The sequence below is a fragment of the Sycon ciliatum genome, chromosome 11 (assembly GCF_964019385.1).
Source record: "Sycon ciliatum chromosome 11, ocSycCili1.1, whole genome shotgun sequence".
Taxonomy (NCBI): domain Eukaryota; kingdom Metazoa; phylum Porifera; class Calcarea; order Leucosolenida; family Sycettidae; genus Sycon; species Sycon ciliatum.
The window spans coordinates 3,164,725-3,188,854 of NC_088653.1; the positions used below are offsets into that span (position 1 = coordinate 3,164,725).

The 24,130-nt window shown below is 44.7% G+C and overlaps 1 protein-coding gene across 1 annotated transcript in view; it reads right to left on the reverse strand.

The window, feature by feature from the left end:
- Positions 1 to 24,130, reverse strand: part of LOC135827480 (uncharacterized) — an 81,859-nt gene that overhangs the window by 26,336 nt on the left and 31,393 nt on the right. Inside the window, exons 9-20 of the mRNA XM_065339973.1 lie at positions 22,979 to 23,305; positions 21,185 to 21,268; positions 18,511 to 18,597; positions 17,812 to 17,892; positions 17,133 to 17,219; positions 14,976 to 15,731; positions 11,179 to 11,493; positions 9,692 to 9,778; positions 8,120 to 8,200; positions 7,645 to 7,731; positions 1,843 to 2,214; positions 192 to 515 (exon numbers count right to left, since the gene is read on the reverse strand). Of these exons, the coding sequence (XP_065196045.1) occupies positions 192 to 515; positions 1,843 to 2,214; positions 7,645 to 7,731; positions 8,120 to 8,200; positions 9,692 to 9,778; positions 11,179 to 11,493; positions 14,976 to 15,731; positions 17,133 to 17,219; positions 17,812 to 17,892; positions 18,511 to 18,597; positions 21,185 to 21,268; positions 22,979 to 23,305 (2,688 nt within the window). The remainder of the gene's footprint in view (positions 1 to 191; positions 516 to 1,842; positions 2,215 to 7,644; positions 7,732 to 8,119; positions 8,201 to 9,691; positions 9,779 to 11,178; positions 11,494 to 14,975; positions 15,732 to 17,132; positions 17,220 to 17,811; positions 17,893 to 18,510; positions 18,598 to 21,184; positions 21,269 to 22,978; positions 23,306 to 24,130) is intronic.

Here is a 24,130-nt window from a genome sequence, read left to right on the forward strand (position 1 = left end):
GACATGTTTGCACATTGCAAGTGGGCACATTGTTGGGACAAGCCCTGTTCATACAGTGCACGTAGCGACGGGACACATTTACACAAACGCACAACTATATTCATCACGTTAGCGGCACAAACAGGGACAAAACACAGCTTGTGCATGGACAGCCATTGCAGAAGACAGTCACTTATTATTCTCTCACTTACTGACACAGAGAATCTTGGCATCCTCATGGCTTGTTTTGTTCTTAAACGTCACATGGTGTCTGCTAAATTTTACTGTTCTGTAAAGGGACTGACCATTGACCAGGATTGGCGCGACGTGGTAACCTAATCCGTCGGACTTATCTAAAGCCAATCTCTCTAACCAGCGTTCTCTTAGCACATGGCCATGTTCTTGTAACCAGTCTTTGGTTATGAGGCGAAGTCCGTACTGCTGACATGCGTTCTCTGCATACAGCTCAGTCACGCTGGGTCCGAGTGCTGGAGTTGCTGCGGCGTATACAGAATCGTTGGCATGGAGCCATTGGGCTGCAAAACAACGGCATACACAGTTGCGGGCAGAAACAAAAATAGGCGGAAGAGCACTAAGACAAGCGGCATCATTATTGCTTTAACGCTGCGTTTCGTGCAAATAGCAAGGCTAAAGCTGTGTTCGTTTTTAGCTAACTAGTAGCGTAGAGTAGAGTCACTCTACCAATAGGCCACACGTTTTTATTTCCATGTTTCTCGTCACCTGAAAATCTAAAAATGAATGCGAGAGGTGGAAAAATAAAAAATGACCGAAGAATAAAAAAAAGTTTATTAGACCTTCGTACACACTAAAATCCACCAATACAACATGCAAAATAGCATCCATAGTTAGCAACTAGTATGTGGTAGGCGCCTCTATCACAATCTGTGCATGTGCAGCTAGACTGCGCACAACAAATGCCGACCTGGCATCATGTGTCGCACAGGCCACGTCACATTGTGTACATGTGCATGAGTGTGCTGGTCCTCACATGCACAGTCAGTGCAGCACAGTTTTTTTTCTTTTTTTCTTCCAGACTCCTGAAACCTATGCGTGTGGGTGACGAGAAACATAGAAATAAAAAATGTGTGGCCATAGAGGCAGATGGTAGAGGCAAGTGTACGAACGCTGTTCTACCGAATTTAGTAGTTTACACTATGTGTCGGTGAAATGTTTCTTTTTTGTATGGAGTTGTGTACAAATCCTTGATCTTGCTGGAAATCCCGTAGCTCTACCAACTTCTACCTGGTAGAGCCGGTAGAAGAAAGTAGAATCTACCCTTTTGATTAGAATTTTTTTTCAAAAAACGAAAAACTCTACTGAAAGAAGTAGTTTCTACCCAAACCTGTAGATCAAAAACGAACGCCCCCTAAAGCAATCCTCAGACAACTGAAATTCTCGCTATTGTGAATTTAATATCGTGCTTGATGACACCCGATCTCTTGGATACGGAAGTGCCCAGAGCTAGTGTGTAGTTCAATGTTCACAGGCCTGGGGCTCGCCAGACTTCATAGAGCAGCCACGTGTCACATTTGCAAACCATTCAGCGGTTCTACCAAGGGAGTAGTATAACACCAGGTTATGACACAAGCATACGCATGAAATGCTTCTTCGCAGGTGAAGTCAATTGGTTACGCATGCGTGGGTCTGACCCTGGCTATAACAGTAGGTGTGCCATTGATGTGAGAAACCCAGGTGGCTGCACTCTTGTTGTCTCTTTGTTTCATACTTTCCTATCCCGTCATTATCACTGGACATAATTTCCTGTCCATGCACTGTGTGCTACTCAGCATTTTCACCATTTGCCCGTCTAATGATATCGGTTTAAAACAAGCAATTGTTTACCTTCGCAGATGACATTGTGACGGCCGAACCCATGAACACTAAATATTGCACCACTCGATTTGTTCTTGTCCTGCTTGTAAATAACACGCCGACGATTGTACTCGGATGATGTCCATATCGTGATCGGGCTGCTGTAACTGTTCACCATCATCTCATGGAGCAATGACTTCACGCACCCACGCACACCAAGCTTTGAGCCGAGCAAGGTGAAGGTTTTAAAGTCGACCAGCTGATATCCCCTATCACTGCATGAGTCTCTGGCTTTCGTCCAACTGGTTATCTTCGGGCAGCTGCCAGAATAACACGGCAAGCCAGCGAGAGCCGTCCAGGTGTACATCACCTTGTCCGTACCCAGGCACTTTGTCCTGAAATCTGAACACAGCACGGTACACAGACATGTACAACATACTCAGGTACAGGAGAAAAATATTACGGTGGCCAAAAAAACCTTTCTGTCCGACTTGTGTTCAAATTTTCAAGGTTGAAGTTGAAGCAATATAAGGACAAGCTGTTAAGGTGGCTCACGCCTATTTCAAAAAAATTAACGATTGCTCTGAAAATTTGGCGGGCGGTTGCTCTTAGGTAGTGTATGCAAATGGCGAGTTAAAAAAACGGGGTCTCAATGCTAACTTTTGAGATATAGGCGATGACAATTTCACTAAATTGTCAAATTTGTACAGGATTTATTATGTATAGCGGACGGGTATTTCATCAAGAACCTGATTTACAATCTTCCTCATTTTTTGGTTATTGAATGGACTAACTGTGTACATGCCAATGAGAAAATAAAAAAACATATGCTTCAATGCTCAATTTTGCCATATAGGCACAGAATGCCTTTTTGATAAGTTTGCTTTGGTGCATGTACATGCACACCTACATATCCCATGTACATGTCCATATACATCTACTCTTCTCTACTAGCCCACCCAACCCTGCAATACACATTGACACAAGTGTACACACACATACCACACACAAACACACACACACACACACGCATACATGCAAACACACACACACACACACCTGTCCTGTCGAGCCACTACCACTAGGGTCACGTGGGCCCCGGAGGGGCAGCAGAGAGAGAGAGAAAGAGCACGCCACCCAGTGGCGCTCCAGAAACACACGCACACACACACACCTTTGGACCTTTGGAAAGCCCATCGCCAAAGGCGATGATAGCTATTAGGCGAGGCAGAACACACACACACACACACACACACTACTGCTACTGTAGCATGGTTGCCCAAGGGCCACACTATTCCGAAAGAAGCCGGAGTCATTGACAGGAGCAGAAACGGAGATGACGACTCAGGTCACTCTGTCGACGGAACTGACGGCTGCAGCGAGAACAGCGGACACAATATGACGCTCTGTCAGACTTGGTTGCCCGATGGCCACGGTCGAACATGTGACGTCTGAAACCAGGCACTGACTTGAATGGCCGATTGCATGTCAAACGCAAGAGAGAAGCATGGACGCTGAGCGGAATAGATGATGCCGGCGCGGACACTTTCGATGGTTCCAGGGGCAAACAATGATGCACACGCAGGCCACCACGAGAGTGAAACCACCTTCTGCATGTACCACATTGCACAGCACCACGCTGATCCTGGATGGGGAGACTTTGCTCTGCGCCACATTTGTGCCTTGTTTGTCACCTGGCTGGCGAAATGACGGATGGCAGATAAGACAGTCCACACGCCAGGCAGATCTATCCTGAGCAACCTCATACCAGGCCAGACAGACACACACACACACACCACACACGCACAAACGTGCGTGTAAACAGTGACTAAACACACACACACACACACACACACACACACACACAAGGCACACACATGATCGCACGCCTGCAGACCATCGCTCCAATGAAGATAAGATTACTACTTCTTTGCGTAAATATGTTTGAGATAGAGTGTCACTCTTAGATGTGACTGATGCCACCAACCAATGTCAAGGAAAAAAATTCACGGTTCGCGTCAGACTCGGCTAGAGGCCGAGTTTTCCGCATTCGTAGGAACGCCATCATCCTTCAAGGATCAAGGCGCAGATGCAAGGAAAGAATGTGTTCAATCTTCTTCTGCACACGTAGAAATAGGTTTGGGCATTTTCGATGATTTAGAATGCACGTCGCGTGAATATGACAATGTGACAGAGGCAGTCACAATTTACTGATTACTGTGCATTGATCTAGCTATATACACTGCAAGTACACTGTAAATATTGTGTTACATGCACGTAGTTGTGAAGGGAGACAGTGTACATGTACATTCACCAATGACACACCTGTCAGACAGCAGGTTAGGGCTAGTCAAAGTTATGAAGGCACAATTTTGCGATGTACTTGAGTTTGTGAATATATAGTGGACTTTGTGTTCACACATACTCTACCAAATTGCCATGCACACCCTTGTAACACACACACACACACTTGAGCCTGGGGAGCATGATTGCTTTCAGCCAGTGTTGCTTTCAAATGCTTATTCTCGTCAGGAGTGATGTGAAACACATACTGGTAAATATCAATCTCTAAAAAATGCATCCTAAATAAAACGCTCAAGCACTGAGTCTAGTCAGAGTGATAAGACAATAAATTGAAGGAATTTCTCAGCAAAAATTCAGTGTACCGCTGTGATCAAGCCGTGGCAATAACTATGCTACAAGCTCGCTACGCCAACTCCGCATGCACTTTTCTCGAAAGTAGGTTGCGCGAGAACCTGCGCAGAAGACGAGTTTAGAAATAGGCGCGAGCCACCTTAATCCCATATTTTTGATAGTGGGTAACGAATCCTTCTCTATATTTGGGGCCTATGAAAGTCACACCCACACATTCTCATTTATGTGCTTTATCAACAGGATGCAGGCTTGTACTAATTATGATATACCGTAGTGTCTTGTATTAAAGCCTATCTCATATAGAAGCAAACGGCGGGGAGACAATAATTTGATAACCGCAATCAATAAAATTAGCTGAACCGACATGTGTGTATTTTATTCATGCAATGTAAAAAAAACGGTGGAGACGATGTGCAATAAAACGATGAAAATATGAAGAAATGGTGTGGAGAAAAAAATGGATTCAAACAAGTTTTCGTACAATACTCATCAGGAATCATGGTTTTACTAAAGGAGACTAGTTACAGGTGTTGGAAGCTATCTATCAGCGCCTGTATAAGCCTAATTTGTGTGTACAGAAAGATAGTATAATTGGGTTGAAATTGTTCAAGTAACGTGTCGTGTTTGGTGCGGGCAAGCTTGGCCGTTAATGTTCTAGGTGAAATCAAGAGTACATGAAAATCAGAGTGTCCAGCTTGGGGCCTTTTCTGCTATGGGTGTCTGTCACGGCGAAATTCCGTGATTACATCATATTTGGCCCAGATCTGAGGCGGGAAATGGCGTAGTGCGTACAACTGAGTTGCAGTTGTGCAGAAAGAGACCTGCTTGAATCCTGCTTGTCCGCACTACATCACTGAAATGATGTAATCACGGAATTCTGCCTTCACAGCCACCCATCCGTGCTGCACACTCTGGTTTTCATGTACTCTTGCTGAAATGCACTGCTGTTATGTGTTATCACTTTGTCCTTCCTTCTTTCTTTCTCTTGTTTGTTAATTTCTCGCTTTGATTGTTAAAATTAACACTTGTAAATTTCACTGCTGTTGTTCTTAGTGTTATTTCTCTAACCTAGATTTTCTATAATAGTTCAATTTTGTTTCAGTGTCCTTTCGTAGAACGACGAAACCTGATGAGTGTTGTACGAAAACATGTTTGAATCCATCGTTTTATTGCACATCGTCTCCACCGTTTCTTTTACATTGCATGAATAAAATACACAAAATAATGTTGGTTCAGCTAATTTTATTGATAGCGGTTATCATATAGAAGCCTATTTTGAATAGAAGTTTGATTTTCAGAATACACTGTCGGCACACAAGCCTGGTTTTAGTGTTGACGCACATCTAAATACCTGGTTTGAATAGAAGCCTGATGTGAATAGAAGCCTACAGTCAGTTTCAAAAAGATTAGCAATCCTGGCGATCGCCCGGGGAGTTTGCCGTCTTACCGTATGCGCGCTCGAGAGCTGGCTGGAAAAACTCACTGTGAACTCGAAGAAATAATCCGCGCGAAAGCATGAAAAATTACAACTCACTCACGTCGGTACATGTACGTCTGGTTTACAACAAACGAGTTCTTCCTCGTATCGATATGGAGTCAGAGAGGACATGTCGAAAGTGTGGTAAATGTTGACGAGCGGGATTGGTCCCAATTCGCTTCGTGCCCAATTTCTTTGAGCTGCGATGCAATTTGCTCTCACGATGTGACGAAAACGACATCGACACAGCGGACTCATTCCCAAGGCCATGACTTGGCAAAACTATCCGTGTGACTTCGACGACATTTTGAGAAAAGCAGACGCCTGTGAAAGCTGATAGAAGACGGTGTTGACTCCTAAATTCAAATGAATTGGCGATCTTGAAATACTAAAACAATTCTCAAAGAGAAATCGATCGATCGATGTGCCGTTATATTCAACAACACGTAGCTACAGCGCAATGACTTCCGTGTTCACTCACACCGTTTCAGTGTTGTGGGTGTGTTCACATGGCGTGAACCAGTCAAGTGTCAGTAACTTCGGCAGGAAACGCGAGTTCCAACAACAACAACAAGTCGTTTGCCGTTTGGCGCAGCCACCTTCTTTGGCTTGTACTTTTTGTACCAGCGTGATCACCAAAAACAATGAAAAAAAGTTTGACTTGAAGATAGTTTGGGATTTGAACTTACACCTTCATGGTCAGCAGACAGCAATCATAACCACAAGGCCAAAAAGGAAGGGATAAATCGTGGGTTTTGATAAAAAAATCGATACTGACATCCAGGGCAAATTGTAAACCATGGGAAAAGGCCGGAAACCTGGCCGAAATTCTAACTCCTTAACGGCAGGTCCAATTGTTCCGAAACCTTCACAGAACAATTTGCCGTGTCCTAACAAGCCATTCTATGTACTTTGTTGTCCAATTTTCCCTTATCTTCATACTTTTTAAGACCAAAACCTGATTGCTAATCTTTTTGAAATGGACTATAGCCCTGAAATCGGCTTCCACAGGAATACGCTCGGCGGTAATACACGACACTACGGTGAGTACATTTCAATTCTCTTTCTGGAATTCCGGACCACTATGATCAAATGCTGTGGAGACAAATGCACTGGAATCAGTTAATCCCATTTTTCTGTAAACAGTGGGTAAGTGGGTAAATGAGTCCAATAACGTCACATCATTTTAGCATAACTCTATGATACTAACTGTGTGGAATATGAAGTGCCTACAATGGAGTCTGCATGCCCTTAGGAAGGAACCTTTTGCTCCAAGCATCTACAGAGAGGTGCCAAAGCCATTCTTCTTAAAAAAAAAAAATAGAAAACGGCTTTGACTGTGAGTTTGCTGAAAAGCAATACTTGTAGTCCAGCACTACTGCTCTGCACAGGTAGAGTAATTGTGCATGTGTGCGTGTGTGTGTGTGTGTGTGTATGTGTGTGAGTGTTTTTTAAGTGAATGTGTGCAGGTGTGGTGTTACATACTCACTTCACATTGCAGATACCCTCATTGATTTGTTTCCGTGTTCTCTTTGGGCTTTGTTCATGATTGCATTTTCCTCTTTCTCTTTTTCTTATCATTATCACTATCTTCATCATTTTGCGAGAACTGTGGCAACACGCCCAGTGAGAAGGCAGATTTTGCCTGTGCTTCTAGTGAAGAAAAATATAGCTAAACAAAACCAAACAGAGACACTCACTGTCCTGACATTGGTCTCCCCAGAATCCGGTCGGACAGACGCAGGTGCCGTCTTCAGTACACTGACCATTATTCAGGCAATTGCATGCTGCAGCAGTGATTGGATGCACATATTTTCCAAAAGCAAACGAATAGTGGCAGAACAACATAGCATATCGGATTTTCGAGACATTGTTACATGTATCTTGCTCATCATGACACTGTACCCACCAGTACATAGCTACATGAACAGCCAGATTACAACACTCCCACGTATATCCAACTGATGCCCATATGACTGTATCATTTATTGCACGTGGATAGAACAAAATTCCAGCCACTTTTAAGGTCACAGTACGTTGGGCAATCCGGCATACAAACTCGGAAGTGTATCTTGGGCTTCAAATACAATATAACGGCATGTATGTTCCCATGGGTCATACGTTCTTTGACATGCTGGCACATAATATATTAGAGCAGCTTTCTTCAGCCCTTACCTACTGTGCAGTTAGGTCCATCTAGTCTGGGTTTACATTCGCATACTTTGTTCTTTTTCACCCAGGGATGTGTGCACACAACTGCATCGCATATCACAAGAAAGAGGGAGAACAGCCAGAGATAAGCCAGACACAAGAAGGACAGACAAGTGGACAGAGTGAAAAACAATTTATTATTATTTTATTTTGAACAAACGGCGAGGAGACAACAATTTGATAACCGCAATCAGCAATACAAGGCTGGATCGACATTTGTGTACACTTTATTAATGTAATGTAATCATTTTTTTTCGTTAATGTTCTAGGTGTAATGTACTGCTGTTATTTGTTATCACTTTGTCCTTCCTTCTTTCTTTCTCTTCTTTGTTCATATTTCAGCTGCAAGTTTAGTGTTGATACACACATTCGTTATTGCTCTCGCTTCCATTGTTAAAATTCACTTTTGTAAATTTCACTGCTGCTCTTCTTAGTGTTATTTCTCTAACTTAGATTTTCTATAAAAATTCAATTTTGTTTTCAGTGTCCTTTAGTACAACGAAGATTCCTGATGAGTGTTGTACGAAAACTTGTTTGAATCCCTTTCCATTTTTTTCTCTACACAATTTCTTCACATGTTCATCGTTTTATTGCACATTGTCTCCACAGTTTTACATTGCATGAATAAAGTGTACACAAATGTCGATCCAGCTTGTATTACTGATTGCGGTTATCAAATTATTTATTTTACTAGTATAAGAGGAAAACATGTACAGTTTGCGTGCGACTCGGCTAGAGGCCGAGTTTTCCACATCTATTGGAATACCCCACCCCTCAAGGGTCAAGGCTCCCATTCAGCTCCAAGAGGCAAGAGACTGGACAATTCACCAGGAAAATGTAACTCATTGCGGACGAATGAGCGTTTCGACCGCACAAATATAGCAGGTTTGGTGATGCACATGTTATTCCTAGCAAGAGCTTGATGAAACGGAATACTTGTTCTGTCGACTTTCACTCAAAATAGAAACTAGAACAAGGCCTGCATAATCAGGGCCAACGGGAACAACTCCAAAGCCTACACACAGTCAGGGAAGGCCATGTTCACACGAAATGTATACTTTGAGAATTGCATACAATGTAAAGGAAACACTTGAAGTAAACAAATTCAAACGAGCATTTCGGAGACAGCAACTTTAATATGGCAACCAAGAGTACTAACCATGCATTATTACAATAGTGACAAACCTGCGAGAGAAATGTGAATGTGAAATGTACATGTAAAAAGAAGCAGAAGTGTTCAGATCGGTAAGGAAATTCACTTCTACCAAAAGTCTATAACCATAAGGGTGTGCAACTGGTTGTCTGGCTCCTGTAGGCCCTCTGCGCGGCGAAATTCCAACATAACGTCATGCCACTGAGGCACAGAGGACAGAACTCTGCATTCCGCGGTGCTTGGATTTTTTGTTTGGCACCAGGGAGTAGTAAAAGCGCAACAAACGTGTACGTCATTTTTGACGTAATGTTGGAATTCTGCCGCGCGGACCCCATGTACAGAGTTGCAAACTCTTGGGGGTATGGACGCCTGCTTCTACTTACCCTTCTGGCAATTGTCTCCGGTGAATCCCTTCGGGCAGATGCATTTGCCTTTGTCGTCACACTGACCCTGGTTCAAACACTTGCACACTGCAGCAGCCACCGCATACACGCAACATGGCGTGAAACAGAGAAAATACATGGTTTGGTTAAGCAATGAGCAGTGGAGATAGAGAAATTAGACTACACAAAGTTAACAGGCAACTTCCGCTTACAAGCAAACTGGGGCGTGAACACCAGGAAATAATAATAGAAATCCGCAATGGAGGAGACGTAACGGAAAGGACACCGGGTATCGCGCACCCAACGGTTAGTGTCAAGAAACGTGGAAGGCCGCGGAAACGCGAAGAGACAGATAGTGGTGATGCCACGAAGAGGCAAGATGACGGGACATTGGAGGAGACAACACCCAATGGAGCTAAGAATCGCACTTCGTCAATCAAGCAACATCTGTCAGCCCGTACCAATTGTCGTGAGTTGTACAGTGATAATGTTTTCTCAATATTGTCACGTGGTAGATGTGCGTTACATTTGGCTGTGTTAGAAGCTTTGTATACCCGTAAGTTAGATCCTGAACTTTGCGTACAGAAAGAAAATGTGTTGTCGCTACAATTGTTTGGTGTTACTCCTCGTCGAGGTGGTAACAATGTAACTTAATTTGCTCACTATGTTGTTGTCACTATTATTATCTTCCTTCGAGTTTTGTGTCGTGCTAAACTTGATAATTTTCCACCTTGTCACGAGTGTTGTTATCTAATTATCTTTACGCTATATAAGTTTTAGTCTTTCCAGCTTGAGCCATTCCCTGTATAATCCTTGATGAGAAGGGACCGAAAACGTTCGGATACTTATGACAAGTGCCTTATTATGACTGGATGTGTGTTTGCGTGGATATTTGCGACCCATAACTTACCTTCGTTTTAAAAAATAATAATAATAATAATAATCAACGCAATAAATAGAGTAAGCTGCGCACTCAGTACAAACACCATAAGCAAAACTTGTTTTCATGTATAATAAATAAGCTTGTTCCTAAACGTTTTCGTTTAGGAACAAGCTTATTTATTATACATGAAAACAAGTTTTGCTTATGGTGTTTGTACTGAGTGCGCAGCTTACTCTATTTATTGCGTTGATTACATTTTTATCTCCATGGAAGCTTTTAAAATAATAATAATAATAATAATAATAATAGGTCAGACTCGGATGTAAAGGCAAGGATTTAAAAATTAAAAGAGAGGACACAAGGTTTACAAGTTATGCGTTTTGTGCCAAACACAAACGACAAGATTACATAAACCAGAGTGTGCAACTCGGGGTGGTTCCTGTGGGAGCGTAATTCGTGAAGTACGTCATTTCTGACCTCATGGTAGGCCACAGGTACGGTGAAAAGTTGCGTAAACAGTCACAGTGGTGCAGGTTGCCGAGTTTGTTAGGCAAATGCTATAATTTTATCGTGATGCTTTTAAAAGTTCAAGACATTCACTTACTGACACAGAGGATTTGGGCTCGGTGATTGCTTGTGGTGTTCACAAACCTCTGTTTTCCCTCGCTAAACGTTACGGTTCTGAAAAGGGAGTTGCCGTTCACCACTATTGGTTTCACGTGGTAAGGTGCTTGCAGAATAGCCAATCTCTCTAGGAAGCTCTCTCTTAATACATGGCCATGTGCTTGCAGCCAGGCCCCGGTTATGAGGTGAAGTCCGTACTGCTCACATGCCTCCTCTGCGAATTGCTCAGTGACGTTGGGCCTCAGCGCTGGCGTTGCTGTGGTGTATACTGAGGAGTTGGCGTGAAGCCACTTGGCTGCAAAACAAGGGCACATACAGTAGGCAATAGGGAATACAGTCGTCCCTCTCTAATCCGGCACTTGTTTATCCAGCACCCTTGCAAACCAGCACACTTTCTGGCAAAACGGATTTTTTCAGTTCTTTTTCTACCCTTTAATCCGGCACTGGAATTCCGCCTCCAGCAGCGATTTTCTGCAACAAATCACTCAAACTGTACATAATTTGATTTTCTAATCCAGCAGTTGTACATCGCATACTGTCAGGGACCATTGTAACATACACAACACATGTAACATACATTTGGGAATAAATATCCTATGCTAGTACATAAGATATTCTCAAGTGTATGTTATAGACATGCATTCCATGATTCCACAGAGTACTTGGTTTGAAACAGAAGATCCCTATGTTTTGATATACGACACAAACATGTATGGTAACATGTGGGCCGGGTTGTAGGGCAGGATTTGATAATCCAGCACCCTTGTTTATCCAGCAGAAAATTCCATTGCAAAAGGTGCCGGATTAGAGAGGAACGACTGTACGTATAACAAACGCAATGACAACAGCGAGCATTCCCAGATGGCTTAGAGTACTCAACACCACCAGGATGGAGCGATCCAACAAAGGACTGCCTTAGCTCCACTTTGTGCATGAAACGAAGCATTACAACAATTATTTAACCGATTCTCTCTGGTCTCTTCTGCCTTTTTGACAAAAGTTATGAAACGAGAGAGCTTGGAAGCTCAGGGCCCTACGCTATGCTTTTTTGCCTTGATGAACTAGACAAAAAAAAGCATAGGGATGTTATAAATTCTTTAAAAAATCCTTTTTTTTAGACATAACCTGGGATTCGAACCCGCACTATCGCGCGCCCTGCATGCATCCCCCGATATACTTCGCATACATACTAATTCTTCCAAGTTGTTTCACATTGTGATCTTGCATTTGAAAGCCCTATTTGAATTTAGAAAAGCGATCCTGTCAGCTTTTCTATTATTGTGTTCACATGGCGCTACCTAACGACACCGCTATTCAGACACTTGTCTACGTAGCTACGTAAGCTACGTAAGATGCTCGGTACCTGGTCCTGGACCAGGGAGCTACTCCATGGCTCCTACCATCGCGCGGCCGGCTGGCCCCATGCCTGTGCATTGCAGACTTTTTGTTGTTGCCTTTTCGGATGTGCATGCACGAGGAACTTCCTTCTTTGGAACTGCTTCTTACATGAGCTGTTTCAGATATTTCGTCTCCTGGCCTGGCCTATTTCGTTTCGGCGCTGCTGAGACCTCCTTTCGCGGAATATTACTCAATGACAGGTGAGTTGACCCTTTGATTCATTTGCTTGTGTTGACTATTTCATTTACGAAAAGTGTGCTGATTTTGGGCGGAATGCAATAAATAATGGAAAAGCTGACAGGATCTCCTTTCTAAATTTAGCTTTTCCGCTGCCGAGGCCTCCTTTTACGGAATACTCTATGACAGGTAATCTCTGAGCTGACCAGTTTCCTTCGATTCATTTGCTTATGCTCACCCTTTCATTTACGGAAACGTGTGCTGATTTTATTCGGATTTAGATCCATTTTTTATCTCTTTGCCCTTGCCTACATTGTGCGAAGAACGCAAGTTCACCTTCTTGACGGTAAGGCTTATGTTAGATGTGTTGTCGAAAGACTCATATTCATTGCAAATTAGTACGTTACAAGTAAGGCACTGGTCAGTGGCATACTATCGTTGGCAGTTCCCAATCTGGAGGGAAAGGTTCAAGGACCCATTGACCGAGTTTGCCAAATAAATTCGCACATCAGGGAAAATCTCCATTGTGGAGAGGTTCAGTAACTTGTTTGCTTCATACAAAACAAGCCAATGGGTGCAGTCTCGTCTCGTGAAAATCTCGTACTTGTATGATTGGATTTGTTTACTCGAGTCTGGGCTGTTTGATTTGTGAGTACCACCGAGATTGCACTGCCCCAAATAAAGTTTCGTGCTGCCAAAGCAAGAATTACGATCTGCAATCTGTTTGTAGTACCTGCAAGAATGTGCAGTACATGTATCGTACTTTCTCTGTTGCTGTTTCAGTTGCCGTCATGTTGCTAAAGAAAGGTTCAGTAGAGAGGTTCTGCAGAACGAAAATTCGAACGAAGTTTCGCGACAGTCCTTGCGAAAGTGTGTACGAATTTTTGCACGAACTTTGCGTTCTGCACATTTTCGCAGTTTGCGCGGGCCAAGTGCACGTACGCCATGATGACCCGATCTCACGAAATTTCCTACAACAGTTCATTTGGCGTTCCATGTAATAGGCGATTCACACGACAGGCAAATCCATGTTTGTCAGGTGCCCGCAGGAAGTGAAACGTGAGGCTGCAGTTCACACGGCCGCGGGTGGCGGCCAGAGCTTCCGCGAGTATCCGGTGAGTATACGGCGTTACTGTGGTGATTTGGAATGAGTACCCAAAGACGAAGGCCAAACAACCAAGGTTCAAGACTACCGTACGATAGCACGACCTCACAGCCTCATAACTGTAAAAGTTCCCGCAGATGAGTGCATCCGCGGGCAAAAAGGCCATGGACACTTTTGATTCCCGCGGGCAAATTTTGGTCGCCCGCAGGAATATCTCCATGGTGACTTTCCTGTAAACGTGGATTTGCCTGTCGTGTGAATCGCCTATTAGGCTGTGTTTACCTGAGAAATTTCAACCCGGGTCGAGTTCAGCCCGGGTTGAAAGTCTGTACGACAAACAAAAGAGGTGAGCGTTTACATGAAGACAGTTGACCCGGGTCAAATACTGATATGCCGCCAAAAGTCCACTTCAACAGTCCTGTACGGTCACGTGAATCCGTTCGCGCCGGAAATTTGCATCTGCAGTGCTGTTCAAACCTGGAGATACGCACAGAAGTACGTTTGTACGATTTTCTTGACCCACAGCCTAAGGGTGCGTTCTTAAATCCTCTCGGAAAAGTTGGAGACTCTCCGAAAAGTTCGAGAGCTGTTCTTATATCCTCTCCGAATTTTAGGAGGCTCTCCAAAGCTCTCCAAGCTCTCCAAGCTTCAGAGGTGGTTGAAACTTGGAGATTCCTGCGGTTTGGGATCAGCGCATGCGAACTAGGCTAAAACCCACGGGTTGATCATGAGTGTACGCATTTCCCTTTTCTCATACGCACAGCGCATAGCGCATACTACCCTGCTCTCCCGACAGACTTTCAAGTTGACGTTATGGGGCTGGGGAGACTTCATTGAGCAGAACCATGCCATAGTTGCGGATTACTCGGTGGTCAAACAAAGGGAGTAGTATGATGCCGGGTTACATAAGCATATGACAGAAGTGTTTCGATTGCTTCCGTGTGCGTGGGTCTGAATCTGGCTATACCGATCAGTTTCCAATTGAACTCAGAAACCTCGGTTGTAATAACTCTTGCCGTGCCTACCCTATCCATTCGTCCCTGGCTACTCAACATTTTTCTCTCACTCGTTCATATGATAGCAATGCAACAGCCTACCTTCGCAGATGACATCATGATGGCTTGCTCCATTACTATCAAGTAACTCTTCTCGTAACTCGTTCTTGCCCTGCTGGTACATGATATTTTGGTCATCCTCCTCGAGCGATGCCGATATTGAGATAGAGTTGCTGTCACCGCTCGCCATCATCTTGACATCAAGATGGCTTGCTCCACTACTATCATGTAACTCTTCTCTCAACTTGTTCTTAACTGGTCCTTGCCCTGACGATAGGGAGATAGGGTTGCTGTCACCGCTCGCCATCATCTTGAAATCAAGATGGCTTGCTCCACTACTATCATGTAACTCTTCTCTCAACTTGTTCTTAACTGGTCCTTGCCCTGACGATAGGGAGATAGGGTTGCTGTCACCGCTCGCCATCATCTCGAAATCAAGATGGCTTGCTCCACTACTATCATGTAACTCTTCTCTTACGTTGTTCTTGCCCTCCTTGTAAATGACATGTTTGCCATCCCTCAAGTAAGATGTCCAAATTGTGATAGGGTTGTTGAAATTGCTTGCCATCATCTTGTTGAGCAATGCTTCCATGCAGTCCCGCACGCCCAGAGACAGGGTTGTGAAGGCATTATAGTCTACCACGTCGTATCCTCTTCTCTTGCACATCTGTCGGGCATGCGTCAAGTTTGTCTTCTTCTGGCAGCTGTCACCGTCGAGGTGTGGATGACACGGCAAGCCGGCGAGAGCCATCCAGGTGTACATTGCCTTATCTGTACCCAGGCACTTTGTCTTGAAACCTTAAAATAACACAGTGCACATGCAAGACACGGTCAGGTGAAGTAGAACACAACTGGACCACAGCCTAACAAGACGTACACTTGCTCAGTAGGGATACCGCAGTCCATTTCAAAATTTGTTTACTAAAATGATCCTAAATATCATCGGACCATCACAGCTATACAGTAAAACCTGGTGTAAGCGACCTCTGGGTTTAGCGACCACCTGCTCTTAACACGGACCATTTGTCCATGCACTGACAGTTCTACACAGTAACTGTGGGACCTGGTTCTAAAGACCACCTGGCTTTAACGACCGCTTTTGCTTGCACCTTGGAGTGGTCGCTGAAATCAGGTTTTACTGTAGTTCTGGTGATGGCAGTCAATCTTTTCATCAGACTTTTCCGCCCTCAACTTTCCTCAAACTTCCGAACAAAACACCTACGTCAAGCGCTATTTGCTTTGTTCCTTGCCCTAAACTACAGGCAGGCATAGTGGGATGGTCTAAGACCATGATTGAGAAACAGAGGGTACCAGGTTCAAGTCCTGCTTGGAAGCGGAAGGAATTTTTCCAGCCGTGCTGCGACCCACAGTTAATTGGGAACTCGTGGCCTGGCACGAGGGTAACATGGATGCAGCTAATGGGACTTCGGTCTTTGACCACTTGGTGGTGGGTCTGATCTACTCACCTCCCACCGTTTAGGCGCTGCATCTGCGCCTTTGATCCTAGGGGGTGGTGGCGTTCCCACGGCGGATGCGGAAAACTCGGCTTCCAGCCGAGTCTCACGCGAACCGTGAAATTTAATTTATTATTGCCCTAAACTGTTACAGTACATATCGGTTATAGTGCGGTCGTGTACAAGAATATGCTGCCTACAAGAATGAACTCTAATATCTTCATAATCGAACTCGCGTTGGTTCGAAATGCTGCAAGTGCACCTGACGTGGCCATGTATCTTGTTGCAGAGCCAAATGGACAGGCCTATGGGACTATGAACAGCCGCACGTACAAACGCACTACGAATGCATGTCCAATGATCTTCCCCGCTTGCAGGTCCATGGAGCTAGCTGTCCTGTTGTATGGTGCCCGTGGGTCTTGTAAACTCGGACACTGGCGTGTACATAGTGCGGACGGAGAATGCCACAAATGTAGAGACCCGCCAAGCGCAGCTCACAGCCAAATAATAATGAACAGCAGCCAAGCTTTCAACTACAGTAAATCGCCCAATATTCGCGTCACTAAATTTTCACGATTTCTTAGAACCAACCATTTTGCGATGGCAAAAGGTCGCGAAGCACAGTGGACACCTACATACACCCACTGTTGAAGCTTGATTTCACGATGGTTAATATTTGCGTCATTTTACAGTATTCCAGAAACATGAACAAAACAGGGGTTTACTTCATACGCCATATACTTACTGTTCTGACACTGATCTCCATGGAAACGTTTCCGGCAGATGCAGGTGCCATTTTCGGTGCACTGGCCGTCATTCAAGCATTTGCATGCTGCAGCAGTGATTGGGAATATTCACGCATTTTCCAAAGCACACGAAAAGGAATAGAATAACGGACTGTCGAGAAATTTTTCACATGTCCTTGCTCATCATCATGGACGCCTCAAACCAGCTCTTTTAACCACTTACGAGGGTGTCCAACTCCCCATATCAATATTTTTGCCGAAGGGGTAGGGGCGCAGCATTGAGTTCCGTGCACGCTGCTTTGCACACTTCACGCTTTACACTTCAAGTGCAGAGATGTATTAATTTGTAGCTTCTTCTTTTCTTATTTTTTAGATAAGTTTTTTTTACAAGGCAACACAATATTTTAGCTTCTTCGCCCCTTTTGGTGTATTCTAGTTGCAGTGTTCAGATTAGCCAGAATTCTTGTAGCCGACATATGCTCTCCCAATCAGTTTAAAATTATCACATCCCGGCTACAAACTGAGCATATGTTGCAGAATAGGTCGGAGAAGCCCGCATGAGGACTCGGGAGTTGTTTTCTTGTCTTCAAAATACAACATTCAAGCATGCGTGAGAGCATAGGTCATACATTCTCTGACATGCCTACATACATTACAGCAGCTTTCTTCAGCCCTTACCTTCTGTGCAGTTAGGTCCATCTAGTCTGGCCGTACATTCGCATACTTTGTTCTTTTTCACCCAGGGATGTGTACACACAACTGCATCACACATCGCAAGGAAGGGGAAGAAGAGGAAGAGAGTAAATCAGCCAGACAGGAAGTCAGGCAGACTAAAGTTGCATTTGGTTCGGCAATTCCAGAATGATATTGACCACCCGTGATTCTGGATTGTTAATGATAGCTAGCATGCCGTCCTACCGGTAAGACCACGGGTCCTACGGGTAGAACCCAAGAAATCGCGCTGCAAAAGTGCTGTTGCTTGAGAATCTTGTTGAAACAATGGTTGAGATGAGGTTCTTGTAGTACAAAGTAATGGCGCAAAAGGCAAGACTACATCCAGGGCATTGCATATGTGCAATTTTATCAATTTACAAAACGGGCGCCCATGTTCCTGTCGAAGCGCTTGCAACTGCGTCCAAAGTGAATTTCGACCATGGCATATTGATTGCCATGGCAGTGGAATGCAAAATTCCACACTCTGTTTCCATGGCTACCATGGACTGTTGCCATAGAATTTCTTATTATGCCTTGTACGATCACGTCCAAAAAGCGTGGACTCCTTCATTAGCGAGTCAAAGTACTTGTCATTGCATGATTAAAAAATCCCAAGGGAACTGAAAAAGAATACTTGACGAAAACTAAATCTCTTCTACTTACCGAGTTGGCACTTGTCTCCGGTGAATCCTTTCGGGCAGCTGCATTCACCTTTGTTGTCACACTGACCCTGATTCAAGCACTTGCATGCTGCAACGCCCATCAATAAACGCATGCACGGAGTGGCATAGAAAAATGCACGGGGTGTTACTCTATGCTTAGTGGAAATCGAGACATTTATCATTTAGTCGGAACTAGGTCTCCGCTGACCTGGTGAGAAGGCAGAAATGCCTGTTCACTTGGTGAAGTAAAATAAAAATAAACAACAACAACAACAACAACAACAACAACAACAACAACAACAACAACAACAACAACAACAACAACAACAACAACAACAACAACAACAACAACAACGAATTCTTCATTTCACAGAGCAAACTGTCCGTGGCCAATGCGGATGAGCAAACTCCAGCCATCAACACCACCCCTGACATCCTCAGTCCCCTTCAAGAAATCTCGACTTCCCAAGCTGAGGTAAAAAAACTCCTCCGCGGAGTTGATACCAACAAAAGCCCCGGGTTCGACTCTATTCCAAACCGCCTACTCAAAGAAGCGTCTAAGGAACTTGCACCGTCGTTATCGTCCCTCTTTAATCTATCGTTCGAAACCGGAGAAATTCCACAGGAGTGGAAAGATGCCACCATTACTCCAGTACTCAAGCCTGGTGACCCAACCCAACCAAAAAATTATAGACCCATCTCTCTCTTGAGCACTACATCAAAAATCCAAGAAAAAATTGCACATCAACTCCTCTACAAGCACATCACACCCCACCTGCCCAACCAGCAGTCCGGATTCCGCGAGAATGACGGCACTGAGCAGCAGATCGCCCGTCTCGTCCATACCCTTTCCACTGCGAGAGACGACGGGAAACACGTCAATGCCTGCTTTTTTGATCTAAGCAAGGCCTTCGATCGTGTGTGGCATGCCGGCCTTCCAGCAAAACTCTCCCACTATGGTGTCCAGGGCAACGCCCTGAAGTGGTTCCGACGGTACCTGTTGGGGCGTCGGCAGAGGGTCCAGGTGGATGGCGACCTATCGCCTTTCCTCGAGATCCCTGCCGGCGTCCCTCAGGGATTTATTCTTGGGCCGCTTCTATTCCTCGTCTACACCATAGACCTTCCACACGCATATGAGAATCCCGGCACCACCTGTAGCCAATTTGCAGATGACACCGCTCTGATTTCCAAAGCGAGACCTCTTCAAGACTGCACCCAAAACCTACAACAGAGTGTCACAGCAGCTGGAGACTGGCTTCAAAGATGGCACCTGCTGGTTACCACAAAGAAAACAGTCATCCTCCCGTTCTACCACAATAACCGCCCCCCTGAACAGCTACCCCAGATCACCCTCAGGAATATTCCGCTTACCGTAGCACAAAAACACAAACACCTCGGAATAATCTTTAAGCATGACCTCCGTTTGACGGAGCATGTTGAATACATAGTCAAAAAATCACTCAAGTCTTTCAATATTCTTTTTCGACTAAGGTCTACACTCACCAGTGATTCTTTATCTCACATCTATCAGACATACATACTACCTATATTCTCATATGCGAGCAATGCTCTCACACCGTTGTCCCACACTTCCCTTGACAGGCTAGAACGACTCCAGCGGAAAGCCGCCAGAATATGTCTCCACCTTCCCCTTTACACACACTTAGAACACTCCCACCTTTTGCATCGCATCAAATGGCCAACATTATTTTCACGCTTTAAAGTTAAACATATACTCTTCGCGCATTCTCTGCGCCACAATTATGCCCCACCACATATACTCTCGCTGCATACTGCTAGCAACGTGCAACCTTAGTATAATTTACGTCGCTCTCGTACTTGGCATTGCCAACTCCGCGGACTGACCGCTGTCTCCATTCTCCCCTGTACAAAGCCCTTCATTACTTTAATTGCTTGCCCACCCAGCTTCGCGAAACCCCTTCTCGTTTCCCCTTCAAATCCGAGATATCCCTGCTGTTACACAACTCTGTATGCTCGTGTAGCGACCACCCCTGCCCGTATACTTAAATAGTCATTAACCCCTAGGCCCTGCCCACCCAATTCTTCCTCACTCTTTCTCCTTTCTTACACTATTATCTCTTATTGGCCACTGGCTATCGTGAGAATAAAGATTTGAAAAAACAACAACATTTGACTGAGATGGGCATGATCGATGGGGCGAATCCCGAGCAAGTGCGTTCCGAGCAAGTGCGTGATCAATTGGCCTAATCTGGCCGAATCCGGAGTAGGTGTACTTGGAGTGGAATCCGACCACACCGGCCCCCAACCCGGGAGTCGCTGGAGTGGAAATGGACGTTGACGGTTTTTGGAAGCCTTCACAGTATCTTTGTACGACATGCGTGCATTTTGCGTACTACACCCTTGCTTTGTTAGATTGGGCCAGCGTTGCTCGAATGTCACTGCCTGCTCGCACTCAATCCAGTTTCGCCAATCGATGACACCCTTGAGCACGAGTTAATTAACCATTTAGCCGTGGCGATGTCAGCCATCTCCAGCAAATGCTTCATCCGAGGTACAAGGCTTTCCATGACTTTCACATTATTTAAGTGGGCCGGTCTCTCCGCTTGCATAGATCATGATACTGGATGATCTCCAGCAGTCTTGCTGCGTGTTCTCAGATAAAAAAAAGAAAAAAGAATGGCTCGGTGTCTTACCCTTTTCACAATATTGACCAAAGGTTGAGGTGCGGTTACACACACAACTCAGGTTTGGTCCAAGAACACCGGTCACACATGTCTCTGTGCAGAACAGGACAACAAAAAGTCAATTGCATTACACTCTAAAGGTCGATTCACAGTACAACTTTCTGCGACGTGACACGCGATTTGCGACAGTTGCGACAAGAATCTGCCTGTCGCGAGCTGTCGCAAGCTGTTGCAAGGCACCTGTCGCAGAAGTTGAAGAATGTTGTACGACATACACAAAATGGAGTACTGTTTCGACCCTGGGTGCACGTGCAGTGCACGTGCATAGTACTACTAGCGCATAAGGATGTCGCAAACATGAAAACGATAGATGATATGCCATATAACGTGCAACTAGACTTGGGAGGGCATTGCAGAGTAGTTGCATACAAAGTTCAAAGTTGTACAGTTACCTGTGACTTGTCCTCATGCAGAGCTCAGGGCCTACCGTGAACACATCGATCGTAGTATAATTTGTATGCAACTTGTGTGCAATGCCCCCACAAGTCTAGTACTGTAGCACCTTATTTGGCATATCATCTATTGTGAACTGTGTGTCGCTGTCGCAGCTCGTCGCAGGTGTTGTAAAGTTGCATGTCGCGTCGCAAGAATTTGTATTGTGAATCGGCCTTTACAGTCCCTAACCCTTGACATTTTTGATAATCCAAAATGATGGTCCAAGAAACCTTATCATGCAGCGAAAAATTATAGGAACTGATGCGTGAGAGCAGGGATTTATTTCAGTATTTACCCTCATAGGATCTGCCAAGGAGCTAAATCATAGTGCATTTGACAGTTGCCGTTAAAATACAGCAGGGTGCCAATTGTCAGCCACCCTTCGGGGCACTGGCCATTTCCACCGTGATCAGATGAGAAGAATGGTCGGTTATGGGACCACTCATACATCTATCACATGCATATTCCAGCATATTTTCTCCATTTTTAATTCTCTTCGGTAGTACAAGAGGAACTAGGTGCACTCCAGCTTCTCATCGTTGTACATTTTGACTGAACAACCTGCTGTAAAACATCTTGGGCATCGCTTGAGTGGTGCTCCGAGTGGCAAAAATCAGCAAAACTTCAAAAAAAAGCTGCCAATTTTGTATGTTGTCCAGCCCGACCAGGAGATCCGGATAACCGATTGTCCGGATAGTTAACGTCCTCACAATCGGTGTTTGACTGTAAAATAATATCCCATCATACCCCTCATGCGAACACCAAGATATGGCCTGCGCTCCCAGGGTTGCGGACAATCGCCACGCCACACTGCATAGACTTTCTTCCAACAAATAAAGTTGCTTGCGCCAAACAAGCAAGTCGCAATCAAAACTTCGAAATTACGGGTGTTTCGCGCTCACACAAAGTCTCATTTAGGGTTCCCAGTAAAAAGGCAACATTGCCTGTTGGGAAATCCCTAACAAAATAAGAAAATAATAATAATAATAATAACGGGAAAAAAACAACCTGATCCTCAGTTCAGGAAGGGCTCTCTATATTGAGATCCATTGCGCGTACAAGAAATGCTTGGATACGACATGTTTGCACGTTTCAAGGTCACATCGTACATAGTGGCACATTATTAGCACAAGCCCTGTTCACACAGTTAACGGTGGCACAGGACACATGTTACACAAATGCACAAATGCACCACAGTATACTCATCGTGCTGATGTCACACACAAGGGCAGAGCACTACGTGCGCATGGTAAGAGCACTACTTGCGCATGGTCAGCCGTTTAAGTTAAGAAGCCTTGTCTCACTTACTGACACAGAGAATCTGGGCTTGAGTTTTGCTTGTGGCGTGCAGAAACGTCTGCTGTTGCGCGCTTAACATTACGGTTCTGTAAAGGGAACGGCCATTGACTCGGATTGACGCGACGTGGTAAGGTGCTTGCTGGTGCTTATGCAATAAGGCCAACTTCTCTAGCCAATGCTCTGTAAACACATGGCCATGTTCTTCTACCCACTCCTTGGTAATGAGATGATATCCGTACTCCTGACATGCGTCCTCTGCGAACTGCTCAGTCACGCTGGGTCTGTGTGCTGGAGTTGCTGCGGCGTGTACAGAATCGTTGGCCTGGAGCCATTTGGCTGCAAAGCAAGGGAAGATACAGTTGCGGGTAGAAACACATCATGAAACAAATCTACGAATAAGGGGGGCTTGAAATCAAACGCCCCGCTCCATGACACCTGATCTCATGGATACGGAAGTGCCCAGAGCTAGTGAGTAGTTCAATGTTCACAGGCCTGGGGCTCGCCAGACTTCATAGAGCAGCACCGTGTCACATTTGCAAATCATTCAGCGGTTCTGCCAAAGGAGTAGTATAACACCGGGTTATGGCACAAGCATACACATGAAATGTTTCTTCGCAGATGAAACTAATTGGTTACTCGTGTGTGGATATGACCCTGGCTAGACTGGTAGGTTTCTCATTGAAGAGGAAAACCTCGCTTGCATTCACTACTCTCGCCGTCTCTGTTTCATTCCTCCTGTCCCACTACTATCACTGGACACACGCTTTAACCCACTAACCGCTATATATATACATCATTGAAAATGATTCCCAGGCGCTGAGGACGTATATATATATATGAGTGGTTGCTCCCAAGCTTCCTAACTATATAATAAAAATAGAAAAGTTGCCTGACGATTGAAAAAAAAACTCAAGAAACTCGGAGTACCAGATATGGATTGATCGAAGAAGGATAGATTTACCATCACTGTGGATAAGAGTCATACTGTAGCTCAGTTGGTTCGAGCATTGCTCGCGAATAGCAAGGTCCCTGGTTCGAGTCTCGGTGGCGTGACTGATGATTTTTTCTTTCTTTCATATCTGGCTTGCAAGTGTTGAGTTTCGGAGAGAAAAGAGCAGTACGTGGCATGTGGCCTCTGGTTTCCTAATGCGCTTATAATGT